Genomic DNA, 22,305 nt, shown 5'->3' with positions numbered 1-22,305 from the left:
CTTTAAAAAATTGATAATCTTTTCTATTTTAGGGAACTGTAAGTAAGATAATGTTTAAATACTTGTGTCACAAATCACTGAAACTCAGCTGACAATTCCATAGACTGTGCAGCTTTGAAAAATTTCTTTCTAATTTAAATGCTAGCCTGAGAGGCCAAGGCTTTTTGTGGCCCTTTGATTTTTATGGATTTCCCCCCTCCAAACCCCCTTAACTACAGACCTGTTAATAGTATCTGGTTTAGGAATAAATGAAGTAACTCTATTACAGGACTCTGGAAAGATCAAGGAGGGACCAAGCTTGTTAACCTAGGGTTGGGTTAAGAAAGTTCGTTTGTAAATTGATAGTGCTGGTAACTGAGAACTAAGCACATTATCCATTTGCAAACAGACTCAACAGATCCAAATACTTCAGTGCTCCCAACAAGACGTCTTGGGCACATATACAGGTTAATTTTATTCTTGCACTATTATCAGTGTAACATTCCTTCCCATGTGACTTGTGAAGTCTATTCCTACCAAACTAAGGTCTTGTCATGTCCTCTCTTCCCCAGCTCAGAACTGTGGAAATGTGAAGTGCATCCAATATACAACAATACTAGTGAGACTGAGTCTTCTGAGGCCTTTCTCTGTTTAGGAGATCTCTCACTCTCTGTGAATGAGAAGGACTTTGAACCCCCAGCTCTTAGCACTCTGTTCTTACTCCAGAGGTTTATCATCCTAGCTTTATTAAAACAAAGGCCATGAGAGCACCAACAGCTCCTCCTGTAATTGTGGACAGAACCGAGGCTTTCCTGGTATGGGAGCAATGCTGTCGTGGATGGTTTCTAATCTCTCTTAACCCTTCTGTGTCCGAATACCTGATCTTCGAATGTGGCCTAAAAAGACCTTGCTCACATCAATAAGAAAGTTTTTGGTTTTTCATTTAAATATCAATTCAGTCCCCACTTGATACCCAGTTCCCACTCTGTACCGACTGCAGATCTTTGTCTTTTTGTTCCCTGCCCCTTCTTAAACATACACCCCACTCAAAGATAGAGGACTGCATCACCAATCAGAGAAGAGAAGAAAGAATAGTCACCTCCCAATATCAATGTTGCCGCTCTAAAAAAAATTTAGTGCATAATATGAATTTGTGGTAGACCATAGAAACTGGCATTGAAAGGTGCACCTTACCCTCTGCTGGACCTCACCTGGCTCCCTCCATGTAGTCACAGCTCTGCTGTCTGATATTATCAGGCACTTTAAGCCCTAACGTTGGAAGATGTGTGGACACTTGATCACTCTTCTCATGATAATTTAATGACACAAATGCTCAGGTTTTGGACTGCTCTAACACTGTTCTAATAGCCTCTCTGAGCTTTAGCACATAATCTTCTCCAAAACAATATGAGATTGCTCTCTTTCTCTCTTTCCTTTTTTCTCTCTGTGATAATAAGATCCTTGAATGATGTAAATGATTTATACTGTGGCATCAAACAAAAAAGATTGATAGTTCAAATTCACACAGCATTGCCGTATAAGGAAGACCTGATGATGGATAAAGATCCATAACGATTCTGTTGCAGTTCTGCTCCAAGACACGTGAACTTACCCTGAGTTGGAATTGACTCAAAGGCAATAAAGTAATATAATATATTGTTGTTTTCTGTGCCTTTAAGCCAGAACCGACCCATAGCTGCCCTCCAGCAGATTTTCAGAGAGATAATCTTACAGGAGAAGACTGTCAATTCTTCTGTGGAGCAGTTGGTGGATCTGCACTATGTGGCTTCGGGATTGAACTATAGCTTCTTACCACTAGGACACCAATGTTCCCCATGAAATAATATAAGATGCATAACATAGTGTCTGACATATCATAGGTGTTTAATGTTATGTTATTTCCCTTTGTCTTTTGTGCCCTATAATCTTCTCCTAAAACCATGCTTATTCCTAAAACACATTCCACATTTCTGAGCATATACTTTGAGAAAATCGCACTAGATGCTCATTTGCTCCTTCACCTGTTGTTGTGTACCGTTGAGTTGGAACCGATCCACAGCTGACCCTCCAGTGAGTTTTCAGACGCAGTTAATCGGGAGGAGATTTCCCATCCTTCTCCTGTGTAGCGACCGGTGGCCTCGAACCCCGTGCCCTTAGGATTGCCAGGAGGGCCACCAGAGATCTTTCACCTGTAGAAGAAAAGGAGTTGGGAAATTGGAGAGAATTATGCTTCTTTTATCTTAGAAACGTCTGCTGTATAAGCCCAAAGAATGAGCAGATTCCAGCTATTTTAGTTACATGTTTCGAAGAATGCACCGTTAGTAGAAAATGAGAATCATGGGGTTTTTCTTAAACTCTCATTTGTAACCAGAATAACGAAACACACTGTCTAAAACCTAAAATAAATTCTTTGGCTACATTTTAAGTATCTCTCAGTAGAATGACTAAAATCTTTCCCCAGCTCGTGAAAATAAAAATTGTTGGGCTCTTAACTTAGAAGCAGTCACTGCTGCTATTTCTGTTGACACTGCTTCAGTATGGCATTTATTAAGTAGTAATTATACTCTATGTTTGAATTCCGGATTCAAGGAGGTAATTGAAATGACTCATAGTCCCAGTGGAATCTCGCTGCTAACCTAGAGGCCACGCCTCTGTGAATCAAACCCCCCCCAACCCCCCCCCTCCCCCGCAGCCCTGCGGGAGGAAAAGTGGGCCATCTCCTCCCAGGCAGTTTACTGCCTTGGAAGCCCAAAGGAGAGTCAGCTGTGAGTCAATTCCGAATCAACAGCAATGAGTTTATTTGTTTGGTTTTCTGTCTCCTGCTTGCACTGATTTTGTCCATTCTCTTCTTCCACTCAGACTACTGGTGTCTGGATGACCTATACCGAGAGATGGTGAAGCACTATGTGGAAATAGTTGAGAAGCTTCCAGGGCATCGACCAGACCCAGCGACCACTGAGGGTTGCTTGCAGCTGAAGCCAGATAATTATCTCCTCGCTTGGCACACACCTTTCAATGAAAAGGGTCAGAGAAAATAATATATTTTCCTTTTAAAGCTGTGCAGTGTTCTCCTCTGTCATAGTCATCAATCTTTTCTGTCCTTCTTCCTAACTATGACTTACACTTCCAGATTTACTTGAAGTGACAAGGGATTTGCCAAAAATTCTTTTGTAGGGCAGCCTGTCCTTTTGAAAGTCAATACTGCCCTCTTTGGCATCTATTTAAAGAGAGCCTGTCCACTGGGCACTGGAGGTCCCTCACAGGATTTTGTCATCAAATTCTTGGTTTATTTTAAAAAATCTTTCCCACTACTGTTCCTTTAAGTTTGTGAGGTTCCCCCTCCATAACATCAAAGAAAACATGACTACATGTCTCTATGAAGTTTTAATGTGCCATGGTGGGGCTATTGTTTACATAATTGCAGTCCCTGTCTCTTAAAAATTCCCTCTCTCCTCAAGGTCCTGCACTTATTCCCTCTGTGTTTTATCTTGGGAGGTTAAAAGGCTGCCGAGATGTTATGTTGTTTAGGATGGCCATCATTAGCTTCTCTGCTTCTGTACAAACAAGTAAAAATAAATAAGCCAACAGCTTTTGAGTCCATTAGGATTTATAGCAGCCCTCCATCAGGTTTCTGAGGCTATCAGCCTTCACAAATGGAGACTATCCAGCTTCCTCCCTCAGAACAGCTGATGGGCTGACCTTCTGGTTAGCAGTGTTAACAAGTACCATGCACATTAATAGTTGCCTAAATACTTCTTTCAGGCTAGAGAAATTGCATGTTTATTTCCCAGGCAGGAGAAGAAAACAAATATAGACTAAAAATTGTTTTCCTGAGATGAAGAGCCTTCTCTGAAAACTTAGTTCTCCGTGAGAACCCAGCAAGTGAGATAGCGAGGAAACGTTGGGGGAAGCACTACTGCAGTCAAATGTGAGCAAACTGAAAATAAGTGGGGCCCACTAGAAGTGTGTGCAGGTGTGGACTGATGGCCGACCTGACACACCCTCACTGCAGAGTTCTGTCTTCAGTGGGGTCCAAAAGGCCCGTAACTGCATACAGAATGGGTGTAAACGTGATACCACTTCTTCAAAGAGAAACTTGAGATTATCTAGCAAAACACTTAAATGCATGTATCCTTTGATCTGGCAAACTCCCCGAAGTCATAATGTATTATATGTTGTTGCTTATGTGCCGCCGAGTAGCCTGTGACTCATAGTACAACAGCCCTAAACCCCACTCTATTTCTTGCCAATCTTATTGTCTCCAACACATCAGTACTCTTCTCCAACACCGCAGCTCAAAGGCATCAATTCTCCTATCATCCCTACTCATTGTCCAGCTCTCTGTCGAATAGCAAGTGATTGCAAAGACCATGGCCTGTCTGGCACACCTTAGTCTCCAGAGTGGCACCATTGCACTTAGTACTTTGGAGAGGTCTCTGACAGCAGACTTTGCCATCGCAATATGTCTTTTAATTTCCTGGTTACTGATGTCAAGAGTGTTGATGTGGAGCCAAGCAAACTAAAGCTGTTAACAATCTCACTCTCTTCACCTTCTATCATGCATGATGCTGCCAATTGGCTCAGTGGTGAGAATCTTTGTTTTCTTGATAAAGCCTCAATCCATATTGAAGGCTGCAGTACAGTATATATATAGTATACTATATAGTATCTATATTCTAATATACACTATAAAGCACAAAAACAGGTATAAAAAAAGATGTCCTTTGTGGCATTATTTGTATATATAAGAATATTCTTGCATTGTAAATAGTCTACACGTCAGTAATAGAATGGTGATATTAATTATGTTATATCTATAAAATGAGGGCATTCTGGTAGCTTAGTGGTAATGACTTGCACTGCCAATGCAAAGGTGTGTGATTTGAATCCACTAGCTGCTTCACAGGAGAAAGATGGACAGTTTCCTCCCATGAGATTTACTTCCTCTGAAAACCTATCAGAAGGTCAGCTATGAGTAGTTCTTACTCAGTGGTCCCTAATATCAACAAAATCATACAATAGAATACTATGCAGCCATTGAAGAGTATGGTAGGGTTATGTATATAGTTATATAAAAAGCTCTTTAAAATAGATCCTAAGAACCAAACCAGAGACAAACTGCCTCACCTTTCTCTTGAAGAGTAACTGATGGATTTGAACCACTGACCTTTTGATTAGCAGCAAAGTGCCTTAATCAATGTGCCACCAGGACCCAGTGTTTATCAAATGCTTACTGTTTATCAGGATTGTGATGATGATGCTTTATGTCATCATCTAACAGTGTCATGAAGTCATTATTGTCACCACACCAATTACACAGGTGAGATAAAGGAGACTTGCAGGAGTTTAGTGACTGGCCTAAAATTGCCATACAATCTGAAGGTTGGAGCTAAGATTTAAACCCAAGCCTCTCAGTAGATATTCTTCCACAAGAAATTTGAAAGGAGATAGAAATTATTGATGTTACAACTTGTTCATTTCACTGAGCATCTTGTTATATTATTCTTTGATGCTTTTTTCTGTATTTTATAGTGTATCCCCACAACCACCAAGTAAATTACAACCCCTAGTGACTTTATATGAGGTTTCTTAGGCTGTAAATCTTCATAGGAGGAGACTGTTCATCTTTTTTCTGTGGACCTTTTAGTGGGTTTGAAATACTAACCTTTGCATTAGGAGCCCAATACATTTGGCACTGTATTACCAGAATTCCTTATATATTGTATTGTTGCTGTTAGATGCTATTGAGGCAACTATGAAGGATAACAGATCTGAACCATGCCCTACCTTGTGCCATCCTCATCATCGCTGACATGGATCTTGTTTTGGGGGTTGTCCCTCCCCACCTTGATACAGTCACTGTGTCAATCCATGAAAGTATAAATCTACTTGTCTCCCTCAAAATTTAGTAACAAGGATTCTGTCTCTTCTACCCTTGTATCTGACATAACTAAAGAGAAAGCACCAAAGCATGTGAAGCCCTGTGAGATAAGTTCTGCCATGTGGGGCTGGAATCAACACACTAATGCACAACACACAACACCAAAACATGCACATGTTAATTTATGTTTTGGTATGTTTCTCTTTTCTGTTATTTATGAATGACACGTTGGTTACCAGAGGTGAAATTATCCAAAGTTCTAAATTCAAGTTTGTTTTTTTCTTCTACAGGATCAGGATTTGGTGCTGCCACCAAAGCAATGTGCATCGGCATGCGGTACTGGAAGCCTGAGCGGTTGGAAACCCTTATTGAAGTTAGCATCGAGTGTGGAAGAATGACTCATAACCATCCTACAGGTAACAGTGGGGGAGGAGCAAATGTCAGGCCTTGTGACCTAAAATGGTGTGAATGTCTTCGTAACAAGAACAGAACTACCAACCTGTGCTTTCCCACTGCCTGTTTTGTCCTTTGAAAGAGTTCTTTCAAGCAGTGGGTTCAGCATTGGGCAGCTATTTGAAAGGTCAGCTATTTGAACCTACTAGCCCCTCTGCAGGATGAAGATATCTGCCTGCTTCTGTAACGATTTGTGGCAGTTCTTAGTCTGGATCAACTCAAAAACAGTGGGTTTGGGGTTAAGATTCTATTTCATAATTCTTCACCGCATATGTTCTCACTCTCTCACTCTTATTAACCAGTATCATTGCCATCAAGTTGGGACTAACTCAGCAGACCTTCCAATTGTTTTCCAAAAGCTACAAATTGCACAGAAAAAGATTATACACCATTCTCCCTCGGAGCAACTTGTTGGTATTTTGTTGCTGTGTACTGTCAAGTTATACCACGTGATTATTTCATTCATAGTGGCCAAAGCTAGTCCACCTCGTCTCACCAGTTCCTAGTATGTTGATGTTCATGGTTCCATTTCATCTTTCACAAGTTCTGCTTTTCCAACAGTCAATCTATGTACATTCTGTGTTCCAATTATTAAAGGATGTTTGTCATTATTTTTGGTTCATTTCAACTGACTTCCAATCTGGGCTCTACCAATACTGCTATAACTATCTGCATTCTTCTGCTATTAATAGGGTTTTCAGAGGCTGTAAACTGCTTTGGAGAAGAGTGTCTGTCACTTGACCCCAGAGAAGTTGGTAGATTTGAACCACAGGCTTGGAGTTGGCAGCACAGCTCCTTAACACTAGGCCCCCACAGCTCCCTCTTGTAGCAGTTAGTGGGTTCACCTCTGTGTTAACAGTACAATTCCTCACCCACTAGACCACCAGAGCTCTCTGGTTTAACCAATATACTGGACTAAAAAGTAATGAAATAAAATAAATGTTTTTGTTTGTTTATTTGTTAAGGAATTTGGAGAGAATTTTTTGCTTGTTTAATCTCCAGCTTGCTTAAATTCTGTTTTTAGTCTAAAAGCAAGATCGGTGATAACAAAGATAGTATTAGAGAATTACGCAAATAAGGTAATTCTTATTGTTTTTATCCTTTTCACACACATCAGAAAAAAAGAAAAAGAAAAGCATTCATTGTCTGAAATGAAACTAGATTTGAAGTAATGAAATTAGAATGTAAATTAAATTTGCAAGAATGAAACCAAATCCAAGAGTTCATGGCCATGTCCTTGCTACATGCTACACACTAGGCCTGGGAGCTTCTGTGTCACCTCTGGTGTGATAACTAGAGGCATAAGCTCTGCACCAGACTGACTGGGTTCTTATCCCAGCTCCACCACTTGTACTAACTATGTGAGATAGAATATACTTTAACACCCCGGGGCTCAGTTTCCTCATAAGTAGTAGAGGAGTGATTATGATCATAGTCATAACTACTTTTTGGATTTCCTCCATGTGAAGCTGAAATGAGTGAAAGGATAAATCAGATCTATTAAAATCTTCTTACCATGCTGTATGTCTTAACGTAGGTCAGCTATGTTCTGCTATTTCTCTCATTCTCCACATGTCTGTCATAGAGAAAAAAGCAAGGTCTTCCACATGACAGGACAAATGGGTGAGTGACTTTGGGACATGACTTAGACACTTTAAGGTGGTGGCTAGTCAGCTCATAATTTAAGAAAAGAAAAAAACGACTTGAAACCCTAACACCTGTAGCCAGCCCTTAAATCATGGCAAAACAGATGGGCGTGCTCCACCCTCGTTCCACACATAGTCCAAAGGCTGCCAACTGCTCTCCAGAGGCCTGTTTCTCTCTTTCAAGGTTACCCCTTCATGCTCATTTCAACTGGATGTCACTCACTGGGAGAAGAGGGGCCGCTCTGTCCCCTCCTAGAAAGCAGCTCTTACGCCGAGGAGGAGAGTTGTCACTGAAAAGGCATTTGCTAAAACTAGGGCAGTGTTTATGGTGAGGCCGTTCTGCTGAGGAAATGTGACAAAATATACCAAATGAGCTCACCCCTGCTGATGGCAACCTAAGCCATAAACTCAGCAAATACATTTGTTGAGCCCTTAAAATTTAAGAGGAAAGTTATATAATTCAGCCTACTGGCAACATCTCAGAGAATTAAGAATGAGTTTACATGGGACATCTGTTAACTGGTTCAAATAAAAGTAAACTAAAAATAAAAAAACTTCCAAACATGAAAATGCAGAATGTTAAAAAATGGTGTAAATGAGTTTAAGAACTTGGGTTGATGACTTAAATTTCTAACAAACTTACTACTATATTGTCCACTTTTACTAAAGTAGTGAGTGAATGAGTACTAAAGAAATGTTATTTTGTGTGCTTATGAATTAAATCATTTACATCTGTCTGTAATCCTGAAGGCACACCATTCGAGGCCACCATTTGCTCCATGGGAGAAGGATGGGCAATCTCCACTCATGAGATTAACCGGCTCTGAAAACCCACTGACCCACTGAGGAGTCAGCTAGGGGTCGGTTCCAACTCTGTGGCTCACAATGACAAGGACAGTGATGGAAAATATTTTAAAAGTACAGTTTTATTCAGTTAATATTTGAAGTTGCTTTTTATTAAAAACTTCAATTCCTCTTTTCTATTTTCTATTTTCAAAGAACCTTTTAACAGCAAGTGTCACTGTTTTTAATTACAGCGTGTATTTGACCAGGACACTAGAGCTGAAGTATTCTATAAGAGGAAGCAAAGCAATACGTCAGGGCAATAAGTAGAACCCTGGATCTGAAAACCAGATGATTTTTGGTCCATTAACCTGAGTCCCTTAGCATTAGAAATGTTTGATAATTGATTTTTCTAGTAGTGGTAAAAAAAAATTAGCAATGATTTTCAGTCATATATTAAAACCCTTCTACTGGACGAGCTGGAGACTTATGCAGTTGCTGCATGTGAAGTTGCACCAGGCCCTTTATTAGATACTTTCAAAGGTTAAATTATTTAGTCCTTAAATCACCATTGCAAAGTAGGTATAGCTGTCCCGGTTTTATTGATAGTTGAACTTCAAAATGCCCTAAATAACTTGTCCATGGTTTTACACCTGGTAAATGGCAAAGTCAGGATTTGAACACAGATTCAAAGCTGATTTTATTTCCTTTACAAACATCTACTCAATTCTACTTCATTTGTTTCTCACAGACCAAATCGACATGGTAATTTGAAAACCTTTCCTTTTCCAAAACTATGTTTGTAATGGAATGACATAATCTTCCCGTGCCTTTTCATCCTGGTTCTTGACGATTGTTGATCATAAAGCCCACCTCATAAGAATGTGGTGAGAAAGAAAGGTGTTAACACACAAGTAAAGCACTTAGAACAGTGCCCAACACAGATGTCTTAACTCTCTGGTGCTACCAGACCAAAATATCACAATTGCATGGCTATAACAAATATATTATCTTTGTGTTTAGGAAGCCTAGACGTCTGGATTTAGGGCAACAGCTCTGGGCTCTGGAGGAAGGAAGGCTTTCTCTCTAAAAGATCCAGGGGAAAGTCTTTGTCCTGTTGCCACATCTGGGGGTCCAGCAGTTCTTTGAGTTTTCCATGTATCTTGACTTCAGTCTTCTCCTGAATGTGAGAGGTTCTCAATGCAGGGACCCCAGATCCAAAGGACAAGTTCCACTCCCATCCTTTCTTTTTGGTGGTGAAGGTCCCTCATTATCTACTTCCTTCTCTCTCCTTTCATTTCTTGTAATATAACAAACAAAGCAAGCTTCACCCCGGTGTAAGTGCCTTTACCTGGGATCAGTGCTGTAAACTGAGTAAAAGTATTGCATCCCATCCTAATCCCTTGTGACTACTTGGCTGATGACATCTGATCACATTATAAGGGATGGTTCCATCATTACATTAACTGCCAAACCACTGAGAAAGAAGCATGGCCTGGCAAAAGCTACACATATTTCCAAAGAAAACATTTCAGTCCATGACATAACACCATATTTTCTGCTTTTACTACAAAAACCAAAATGCCTTTGATTCCTTGAAAACAGGCAGATTCTTCACGGCAGATAGTGCCATCAAGATTTCTAAGATGCCCTGCTAGCCCTCTTGTTATTGCCAGGATAATGATGAATAATTTAAATTGACCTTATTCAAAGTTTGTGTTTGATGTATTTATTCCACAGTAGCTTCAAATAAAGCCAGAGCAGCTGGAATGTGCCTGATGAAGGATGTTAGCTTGGTTCTGTTCTATGAGAACTGACTAACGCTGTAAAGCTCCCAACCAGCTTGCTAATTAATATGTGTCAGTAATTGTGTTGACTACAAGGCAAGAACTCAATACAAACCCAGTCACCAAAACAACTTTAAGTACCTGTCCACAGAAATACTAGGGAAAATAATGTCCTGCCCTGTAATGGGCAAAAGTGACAAATTGTAACTAACATTTGAAGAGTAAAAATATGATACACTTTCCACTAGTTTCTTCATTAGTTTGTTGGGGGAAATATTTAGGCTCTCACTGTATACTTCTTTCTCACACACTTTGGGCATGTTTTTAGGAGGGATCAATCCTTGGAGAAGGACATTATGCTTAGAAGGTTAGAGGGTCAGGAGGAGAAGACTCTAGGCAAGATGGATTGGCACAGTGACTGTGGCAATGTGGCCACGTGTGTCAAAGACAATGAAATTGGCTTAAAATAGGACAAGGTTCAGAGCTATTGTTTGAAGAGTCATTATGAGTTGTAGTCGACTGATAGCATATAACAATGACAACAACCAACTATATACCTGGAATGTTGACAATGATACAACTTTGAGGTTTAAATCATTCCTTAACAATGTTGCTACTGGGTGGGGTGGAGAGTTTGTTTGCTTGTTTGGGATTCTTTTAAGTCATGGTTTTTGTTCAGTAAATGTAATTTTTTAATTTGACATGCCAAAGGGGGGGGGGAAGGAAAAAAAGAAGCTCAATCATTTGAATCCAAGATGAACACTTATTAAAGAAATGTATCTATTACTAGTGGAAGCAGGAGCGGCATCCACTTCCAAAATGGCTTGCCTCCGGAAACTCGATGTACGAACAGTGCTCAGGCCTTTCGTTCATAGGGTCGCTATGAGTCGTCTACGACTAGATGGCACCTAACAACAACAACAGTGGCAACTCCAAGATCAAAATGAGAACAAACCCCAACACCAAATTTAATAGCATGAGTTGAGTTCACTAGAGAGAACTATTGGAGGAATGTTATTGCTGTTGGGTATTGTCAAGTTGATTACTGTTCATGGTGACTTACAGGATAATGTAGGATTACCTCTCCATAGGATTTCCTAGGTTATCATTTTTACAGGTGCAGATTATCAGTTTTTCTTACCTATGGAACTGCCGGGTGGGCTCAGACCATTACCATTTTTGGTTAGCAGCTCAGAACTTAACCACTGTGCCACCAGGGATCCTTTGAGGAATTATCATTCCTCTAAGTTTTCATCCACCTTAAATTATAACTTCTCTGTGGTTACTGATCGAGCCGGTTGCTCCATGGGAGAAGGGTGGGCAATCTCCTGCCTGTGATTACCTGCCTCTGGAGGGTCAGGTACAGCTTGGTTCCAACTCTGTAGTACACACCAACAGCAAGGTGACTGATCACGTGTTTAAAACGCAAATGAATATATTATCATACATCTTAGACATATGGCTAAGTATTGGGCTTTTAACTGAAAGGTTGGTGTTTTGAATCCACTAAACACTCCGTGGAGGAGGGATAGGCGGTCTCTTCCCTCTAAGATTTCAGCTTCAAAACCTGATAAAGTGTTGTCAGCAGTCAGAATCAACTCAACAGCAATGAATTAGACTTACTAAATTATCATCACCAATTTAATGAAGTTTACTAAAATTTCTGCATGGCTTACTGCTTCACAAAATACCCTGGCAACAATGTAGACCTTCTCAGACATGCGTGTTTTACTCAGAATTCAGGATGTTTTGTAGAGTTAAGTGGTTGATGAGCAAGGTGCCAATGTTGTCTCTCTCCTTCTTACCACCCTCCTTGCTTCTCCAGGATTCCTCGGGTCTCTATGCACGGCCCTGTTTGTGTCTTACGCCATTCAAGGAAAGCCACTTGCACAGTGGGGGAGAGAGATGATGAAAGTGGTCCCACAGGCGGAAGAATACTGTAAAAAGACCATTCGGCATATGGCAGGTGAGTCAGGCTTCCTTCTCCATCACAATCTCAAAGCATTATCACCTGGAAGGAGGTTGCTCTTAATTAATACTCAAAGCAGATTTGGTAACCTATTGTTCACCTCCCAAATAGTTCATGGTATGTTTGCCCCAACATGGAACTAAGAGAATACCCACTGGGTCAGCGTGGACAGTCTTGAATCCACGAAGAGCACAATCTCACTGAAGATGGGATCCACAAGTGCAAGGAAATCCAAAGCAATGCCAGATATTTCATCGTTAGAACCGCTGAGAGAGAGCTTTCTAGCTTTAAGACTTGAGTCTCATCAGAGGTTCTTCCATCCCCACCTCTACTTTTGATAACAACATTAAAAAAACCAACAACAATAAAACCCCCACTCCAAACCAACATAGACAAATAGAGGAAGGAGCTGGCATGGATTTTTACATTTAACTTTCCAAGTTATGTTCATAATGTGAAGTAACCCATTTGTTAAGGGAGAAATCAAGCCTGCCGTCCTACATTAGCCCTAGGACCTACTGGGAAGATGTGCCCTGATGTGAATGTTTCCTAGCCTCAAGGCCATGAAACCAAGGTGAAATCTGTGCCTATTAATTCTTGTACCCAAGAATTTCCATCTGTCCCAAGAAACATCCAATTGAATGCTTTACATCCTTTCTGACTTCTACCCCTTTGCGGGCACAGTATTAGGTATTAACCAGTCTATCAACCAAAAGTCCTAAAGGAGTAATGTTGTTAATGGATTAGGCAGGTAAGTTGGTTTGTGGCAACTCATATTTTCCCCTTTTGTTGTTGTTGTCGTCATGTGCATTTGGGTCAGACCTACTCATAACTGACCCCCCTGGGAGTTTTTAGTGGCAGTGAATCACATGAGAGAAGATTGTTCATCTTTCTCCTGCAGAGCAGATGGTGGCTCCAAACCACAAGCCTTTGGACAGGCAAAGCAGCTCATGACCTTCTAGTCCACTAAAGCTCCCTTTAGCCCTTTCTCAATAAATTCCCCAAGGGAGACTAGACACTGGTACAGCCAGTAAAAGGATGAAGGAGTCCATGCATTACCTTCTCCTTCAATGGAAGATCATGTCACTCTTCATCAGCTCTCACAGGAACATATACCATCTGAGTAACTCAGGCAGCTTCATGCTGCCTTTGACATTCTTGAGTTGTTGAGGAAGTTTTCCAACATAATTTACTTGATTGGCCTGTAGGACAGAGAAGGTAAAGAATATAAATACCGCAGAAGGCCTGTTTATTTTTCCAAAATGCAAAACAATCTGATGCTAGTCTTCTTTAAGCAGAAAATCCCTTGTATTAATTTATCAAATTTATGCTCGAAGATGTTTGGAATTACATTTAAAACTCTGGAGGTTTTGAAACAAACTTCACAAAGAAACATACATCCATTTTTGCCTGGATACAGCATGGAGAAACTTCAGACAGGAAGTGAGAACCAATAGAGCTAATATTTTCCATAGCACTGGTCCCCTATTTCCGTATAACCATCCCTCGGTAAATTTAATTGTAGAACATGCTTGGCAGCGCTTGCTTTATTTGTGCCTGGTGTAAGGCACTGCTAACTCTCACCTTCTCACTCTCAGATAGTGCAGGCACAGTCACAGCAAGCAATGGGTCAGTGGAGGAATGCTAAGTAGATGACTTCCTGGGATTCTTTCCTGCAGCCCTGAAAGTCATTGGTCTGCTGTCATCTGCTTAATAATCCCCCTAAGCCAAGGTGGAAACACACATAAACCATCTGAAAGAGAAATGTGAACACTAGAGTATGAAACTACACAGTTACTGAATTCTACTTATACTGATGAGCATTTTTTCCAGAATTGTTGGTATTCTGTAGCCTTTCTCCCCAATGACTTCTTTCTGAAGAATAGTAGTCAAAGAAGATATTCTGAGCTTTGTAGATAGATACGAAGTTTTTTACGAATTGAAACTTTGCTGGAGCCCTACATTAGGCAAGTCTGTAGGTGCCATTTCCCCAGCAGCACATGCTGACTTTCCATCTCTTTCATATCTTGGCAATTCTTAAAACATTCCAAACTTTTTCAGAATGTTTCTGCATACTTAGTAGACTACCAAACAAAAACACTGTCATTGAGTCAAAGCCGACGCATAGCAATCAATGCTCCATAGTGTTTCCAAGCTCATGTATAAATCTTTACCAGAAAGGGGGTGGGGGGAGACTGCCAACCCTCTGGACACGCAGTACCTGGTACGTTTGAATCACTGAACTTGCAGTCAGCAGCTTGTGGCTACCAGCAAGTCTTCTTAATAGACTACAGTGTAGGATAAACATACTTTCTGTATGTAGGAGGAAACCAGAAAAAAAAAACCCACTTGTGACTAGCTTTATTGTAATGTTTGCTTTATTGTGTTGCTATGGAAACAAACCAAAAAAAAACACCTTTTGTTACTGTGTACCATCAAGTCAGAACCACCTATAGCTAACTCTCCGGGGAGTTTTCAAAGGCAGTTAATTGCCTGGAAGGAAATGGCTCAACCTTCTCTCATCGACCAGCTAGTACATTTGAACCTTTGGATCTGAAGTGCAGATTCTTACCACTAGGCCAGCAGAGCACCCTTAAGGTGTGCTTCTAAGTCAGTTTAAAACTTGGGAAATACTCCTATAAATAAATCTGTTTCATTTTAAATTTATTTAACCCACAGTTTTAGAAACTTAAATAACACAGAATCCTTTTCAACAGAACAACTAAAATTATCCAGAAAAAAAGAATGGTCCATAGACCATATTCAGGAAGTATCCTCCTAGAACCTTTCCATTAGTTTATATGCTAAAGTCCCTAGGTAGTTAAGAACAATTGGAACATTAGTTAAATGTCTTAATGTTTTCCTATACATATCCAAAGTTGACCAATCTTATGACTGAGTAGAAGGCTATGTTTTGATTTTTTTTAATCATACCTAAATATAAGTAGATTTAGAGCTGTGATGGCATAGAGAGTTGCACTGCTAAGCCAGAAGTCATGTCTCTCTGGAGGTTCAAGTCCACCAGCAGCTTCATGGGAGAAAGATGAACAATCTCCTCCCAGGCCATTTCGGGCCTCTGAAACCCAACAGAGTCAGCTCGGATTGGGTCTGACACAATGACAATGGGTTAGGAGGCAACTGTATTTGCAAAGCTAACAGGGTGTTTGTTTATATGTTTTGGTCCTTGTTATTTCTTAAACTTTCACTTTCAATCTTATTTCACTGAACCTTAATAGGATTTGCTTTTACTTTAAAAAAAAAAAAAATCCAAGCTTTCCAGAATGAAAATCTAGCTTTTCATTAAAATCATAATTATAATAAAAATTTTATTTTAGGAGATAAAACCATACCAATAATTCCCAAGGGTCTATGATGCCTTCATGAACTGTGATGGTTTAGTGGTAGAGTTATGCTGCCAGCCCTAAGGGGTTTTGAACCCACCAGCTGCTCCTTAGGAGAAAGATGGGGAGCCTCCTCTCGCATAATTTACTGCCCATGAAAACGCAGTGGAGTATCAGCTATAAGTGAATTACAACTAGATGGTTCATAACACCACCATGATTCCTTCAGTACCCTAGATCTAGCCTAGAGGATATGTAACATGAATTTTTTGGCATGACTGATTATGAAATCAACAACAGAAACACTAATTCTAGTTTTTAAGCCTTTTGCATTTTACCCCTTTCAGCCTTTGAGTCTCCTTGTATCTAACTTGCCCTCAGCTCCAGTTCCCCTCATATTAATTGCTCTATTCTCTAGCACCCTCTCAGTCTTTCCAGTAATACATTGGAATTCAGGGACTGTGATTATTGTGTGATTTCCATGACGTCCTGAAGTAGCCACCAATCTCCCTGCCTGGTACATGCTCCTCTGTGGCAAAATGGAGACAAAGTGGAGAAGAACAAAAACCTAGCAGGCTGTTGTTTGTCTCAAATACTAAGTAATTGTAGCTGCTGTGTGCTGTTGAGTTGGGATCCAACCCATAGCCAGTCCTCCAATAAGTTTCAGATCTTGTTTAATTTCACAGGAGGAGATTGTCCAGTCTTCTCCTGAAGAGCAGCAAGTGGATTCGAACTACATGCCTTTCAGATTGAAGTACAAACATTCTTACCCTTAGGCCACTAGAGCTCCTAAATACTAAGCATGAGATATTGATCTCATTTATGTATGGCAGGCAGCTTGTATCAATAAAGACCTAATTTGTCTCTTTATTATCCTAAAGATCTGGCATTTATTGAGTGAATAGAGTCAGTTTTTCAGACTCATTTCTAAGTTAATGTCTTCTTTGCCAAATGACCTTAGATAAAACATTACAATGTATCTGAGACTGGATTTCAAACCTTTAATTGGGGATAACTAAAAACTTTATGTCTCTCCATTTCACAGGCATACTGTTTAAAATTAATGACAATATATAGGCTCTGAATTTTCAGAAAAATCCACTTAAGACTAACATTGCTATTGTGGTTTTAGAATATACTTAACCAATTTTTAGTAACTCTGGCCTCCTTCTATTTCCACCTTTCCTGTTATTCTCCCCAAATAGTCACAAATGTAAGCCATTTTCAAATCTCAGGTACAATTGCTAGATGGTTACTCATAGTATGGAGTGCTAAGGTTGGCCGGCCTTCTCCACATGGTGTGCATGACTGATTGTCCTCCACCTTCCCTCCTTTCCCTTTCCCCACTAACAGCTTCTCTAGCCCATCTTCTCACTGCTCCCCCTGCACCCCTTAGCTGGATGCTAATCATGTAACTGCCACCTACACTAGACTTACCTTGTGCTTTTCATTCAGAATACCAGGAGCACTGGTTTTACTTTGAAGCTAAGTGGCAGTTCTACTTAGAGGAGAGAAAAATCACTGAAGAAAAAGAAAATAAAGCCACTTTCCCTGATAATTATGATGCAGAGGAAAGAGAGAAGGTAAATTTGCTGCCACATGAGCATTTAAGCTGTTTGCACCTTTTGGCTGTTTTGAGAAGTGCTGCAATGGACGTTGTATAAATGTTTCTGTTTGCATTCATGTTTTCAAATCTTTGGGCTATAGACCTAGGACTGGAATTGCTCAGACATGTAGTCATTGTTTCAACTTTTTTTCTTTTTTCTTAAAAATTTTATATTGGTTTGCTTACAAAAGTCATATACATTGTGTTTCATGCATTCCTCCATTCATTCTGTTTCACATGAGTATTCCCATACATTGTGTTTTATAAAATTAATCACCATTGATCCATCCCCACTGTGTTCAATTTTTTTAAGAACTGCCAAACTGCATTCCACAGAGAATGCCCGATTTTGCATTCCCACCAGTGCTGGGTTGATGTTCTACCACACCTTCCCTTTCAAAGTGACTCCTACAACCCCTTGGTTTACCTCTCCTGCACCTTTTTTTCCTAGGGCAGGGAAAGCTGGCTCAGAAATAGCTCTTTAGATGGAGACACCATGGCACTAAGCAAATTCTGAGTTTGTTATAGGAAATAGGAGAGTGTGAGATTGTGGTTTGCAGCTACCTGTGTCTACCTCTTCTTTTTCCCTCTCTTGAGTCTTACCTCCCCTCAGTCTATTCTTCTCCAGCCACAGTGACTATTTTAAAATTGAAATGACACTATATCATTATCTTGTTCAAACCACTTCTTTGGGTTCCCATCACACTAAGAATAAAATTCAAAGTCTCTCTCTCTCTCTCTCTCTCTCTCTAAGATATCCAAGATCTCCTGTGATCCAGGCCCTTTTGGCTGTTCTAACCACATGAACCAGCACCCCCCTTCCTCCCTGTACGCCAGCCATGCTCACTCCTGGCTCTTCCTTGGTCCTATCAAATATCCTCCTCTCTCAGGACCTTAAAACTTGCTGTTATCTTTATCTAAATCACTCCCCTCTTAGATAGTGACAGTTCATTGCCTCGCTTTATTCAGATCTCTCTTGAATATCACCTATTCAAAGATACATTTCCTGATTGTTCCGCCTCTAATATCCTCCTCAGTACTCTATCTCTTTCCCCTGCTTTATCTTTCTTCACAGAAGTTACAGAATTGTCTATCATATATATTTGTTTTATGTCTGTTTTGGTGATTAGAATATAAGAGCCATGAGAACTGAGTCATCTTCTGTTTTTCTCACTGTCTCTTGCTGCCTCTAGAATAAAACCTGGTATAGAGTTGATGTTCAAGAAATGTATAGTGAATAAATGGATAAATGAATTAATTTATAGTCCAGTACAAATTGTTTTTAATGTATTTGCTTTATTACCAACTAACATAGCTCAATTTGGGGGACATACTTTTCACATACGATTCTTTCATCAGACTTACAAGAAATGGAGCTCAGAAGGTCGAGGAGGAAGAAGAGGCCATGATGCTCCCATGATTGCATATGACGCTCTTTTAGGAGCGGGGGATAATTGGACCGAGCTCTGTAACCGAGCCATGTTTCATGGAGGTGAGCTCTTCCTTCTTTCATGGTTCTGGGCTTCAAGGTAGCCAGGTGTCCCTTTCTCACTCAGAATGTCCCTCTCAAGATGTCCTCAAATTGCAGTCACTGAGGAAAGACAGTCTCCAATATACTCCAGACCATGTTATATCCTCTTCTGAAAATCACCCCTGGAAGAAGTTGGTTCTTCTGCCCATCCACTGGCCGAAGTGTGTGCAGACATGGGTGTAAATGATGTATACAAAACATCAGGCAAGGTCATACACCCCCTTGCCTAAGGAGAGACCCACCGTCCATGCTTGGGTCTTCCAGACTAGTGCATTGAACTCAATGAAGGAGAAGTTAACATGTGGCATGACTGCAATTTAGAGGGCTCCCTTCTCTAATAGCTACTGATTCAAGGGCAAGGCTGATTTCACTAGCACTGTTGACCATGCTAGAGTTCTGTTTCTCTACAATTAATCATTATCTAATCATTTCATTCTTGCAAAGGCAGAAAAGGTTGCACTTTAGATTCAGGAAGGGTCTGGGTTGGAATCCTGACTCTGCCCCTCATGTCAGCTGCATGATCCCCTGAGCTTTTCTCTCTCCATGTGAAGGGGACAGTCATACTCACCTTGTCAGGGTTGCTGTGATGGTTCAAAATGCCTACAGACTTAACATAGTGCTTTTAAAAAAGTGGATGCTCAATAAATAGCCACTGTTAATATTCCATAAGACTGGAATCACTGCTTCACTTCATGATACACATTTTTCTCATGGGATCATCTATGCCATAGGACAATTGTGACAAATAAGCGACAGCAAGCAAACTGTTTTAATCTGTGCTTGGCACAAAGTCCTTATAAGAACTGAGTTTCTGCTATTAGAGCCATGGGTTATTTCTCAGTGTCAGAAATACCCTCACGAGCTCATCTGAAATGCATTACCAAGTGATTGCAGATGCTACCATGTTCCACAGTAGAACCCAATTATTATTTTTCTTCAGAAAGAGAATAGGAACTCACAGTTATCCTAGATAGTTAAAAAGAAGCTCTTAGGAGGAGCGAAGGAGCTAAGGGAAAGACCAGTTGGGGGATGAGCTTGAGAAAGAAATGGGGTAGGAAAGTTATTTTACAAAGACCCCAAAACCCCCTGGATGGTGAAGTACGAGATTCCAACTTGAAAACAGTGAGTTGACTTTGAGTAAAGAGATGGTGATTGGGGAAGGATCCTGGGAAGTGGAGGTATTTTTGTACAGACTGGATGGAAGACTAATCTAGACAGCTCTATCTTCTTGATAGCTTTGGCATCCTGAGATGGAGAGCAGGAGTAACCTAAGCAGAACATGTGAGGGAGGTGTTGACAACATAAGTAGACAGACGTACTGGACAAAAAAGAGATAAGGAAGGAGATGCCTGCACTGGTGTGTGACCAAATGTGGCAGGGGAATGAGATGTGGAATTCAGGGAAGCCCAGCAAAGGCTGGAGGAAAAGTTTGTTCCTGAATGTAAGGTCACATTGACTACCAATCTGACTGGTCACCCTCCACTAGACAGTAAATGAATGCATTTACATACATTTATGTTTAAATTGCAAGAATCCCTATATGAACTTTCATTCCATAAGTCAAGATGGAATTAAAGGAAAAATACTCCCATAGCACATGTTGGCTATAGTTTACATTATTAAGTTTGAACTGACTCAAGGTACCTAACATCACTAACAATATGTATTTCATTGGATTGTGATGGGATCAGATGTCATGCAAAGTGTTTGGAACACAATGTCTAGGACATCACTTACTCACTTCCATCGAGTAATAGACCCATCTCATAGGGGACCTTTCAGCAGGTTTTCAGAAGTTATGGGTTTTACAGGAGGAGACTGCCCAGTTATCTCCCTCAGAACAGCTGGTAGATTTGAAACACCCATGTTTGGGTTGGTAGCACAACTGCCTACCTCCTAGGTCATGAGGATATGACAAATGCTTAATAGGTATGTGTGTGCGTGTATGTATGTTGTTGTTGTTATGTGCCATCAAGTCGTTTGTGACTCATAGCGACCCTATGTACAAGAGTTCTAAACACCGTTCTATCCTGTGCCAACCTCGCTGCCTCAAATACACTCATTCTACTCACAGGATCGATCCATCTCATCGAGGATTTTCCTCTCCTGCACCGTCCCTCCACTCTCCCAAATATGATGTCCCTCTCCAAGGACCAGTACCTCCTTGCAACATGCCCAAAGTATGTCAGACGAAGCTTCAGAATCCTTGACTCCAGGGAACATTCTGGCTTCACCCTTTCCAGGACAAACCTGTTTGTTCTCCTAGCAGTCCATGGTATACACTCTTCTCCAGCACCACAACTCAAAGGCATCAATTCTCTTTCTAGCATCTCTATTCATTGTCCAACTCTCCAATGCATAGCATGTAATTGCAAAGACTATAGCCTGGATCAGGTGCATCTTAGTCTCCAGCCTGATGTCGTTACACTTCAGTACTCTTGAGAGGTCCCTAACAGCTGACTTTCCCAATGCAATTTGTCTCCTGATTTCCTGGCTGCTGTCACCAAAGTGTTGACTGTGGAGCCAAGCAAACTAAAACTGTTAACTATCTCAATCTCTTCATCATCCATACTGATGCTACCAATTGGCCCAGTGGTGAGAATCTTTGTTTTCTTGATATTAAGCTTCAATCCATACTGAAGACTGCAGTCCTTGACCTTCTGCAGCAAGCACTTCAGGTCCTCCCCAGTTTCAGCAAGCAGGGTTGTGTCATCTGCATAAGGCAGGTTATTGATGATTCTTCCACCAATCCTGATGCCACATTCCTCCTCGTACAGCCTAGTGTCTTGGATGATCTGAAAATGTTTAGCATTATCAGTTATGGAGGAGATACAAAGAGAAAAAAAATCAGTGGTGATTCCAAGGTTTCAGGTCTCAGAGATGATAAAGTAACTTAAAGGTTGGAAGTTTCCAGTTTTTCTCCAGTGCTAGTAAGTATCTAAAGCCTACAAAAGATGTCATAAATATTTAATCAAACCTCTTTTATTAATTAAAAAAACCCCAAGATCAAGGTAAACAAAATAACTTGGATGAGTTATAAAATTTTAGACAGTCAGAATTTAAATTCTGGTCTTTGACCAGTATTAATCCAGTATTCCACTCACTTATCAGTGTTAAATAAAGACAATGAAGTTTAGAAGGATCATGGGGCGGGGGGGCAATGAATGAATGTGGGTTTTTTTTGTTTTTTTAATTTTATTATTATTATTATTATTTTGTGTGCGTGTACCATCAAATCAGATCTGACTGGTACAGGAGGAGATTGTCCCTCCTTCCCCAGCAGAGCATCTGGTGGGTTCGAACCATGCACCTCTGGGATTGTAGTTGCA

General features: G+C 40.5%; 1 protein-coding gene across 1 annotated transcript in view; it reads left to right on the top strand.

Annotated features, from left to right (window-relative positions):
• Positions 1-22,305, top strand: part of ADPRHL1 (ADP-ribosylhydrolase like 1) — a 33,158-nt gene that overhangs the window by 7,352 nt on the left and 3,501 nt on the right. Inside the window, exons 2-6 of the mRNA XM_006883809.1 lie at positions 2,839-3,003; positions 6,151-6,276; positions 12,355-12,495; positions 17,295-17,422; positions 18,805-18,937. Of these exons, the coding sequence (XP_006883871.1) occupies positions 2,839-3,003; positions 6,151-6,276; positions 12,355-12,495; positions 17,295-17,422; positions 18,805-18,937 (693 nt within the window). The remainder of the gene's footprint in view (positions 1-2,838; positions 3,004-6,150; positions 6,277-12,354; positions 12,496-17,294; positions 17,423-18,804; positions 18,938-22,305) is intronic.

The sequence above is a fragment of the Elephantulus edwardii genome, unplaced genomic scaffold (genome assembly GCF_000299155.1).
Source record: "Elephantulus edwardii isolate Elephantulus edwardi_28Jun2011 unplaced genomic scaffold, EleEdw1.0 scaffold00030, whole genome shotgun sequence".
In the NCBI taxonomy this organism is placed as follows: Eukaryota; Metazoa; Chordata; class Mammalia; order Macroscelidea; family Macroscelididae; genus Elephantulus; species Elephantulus edwardii.
This window is presented reverse-complemented; position numbering and strand designations above follow the sequence as displayed.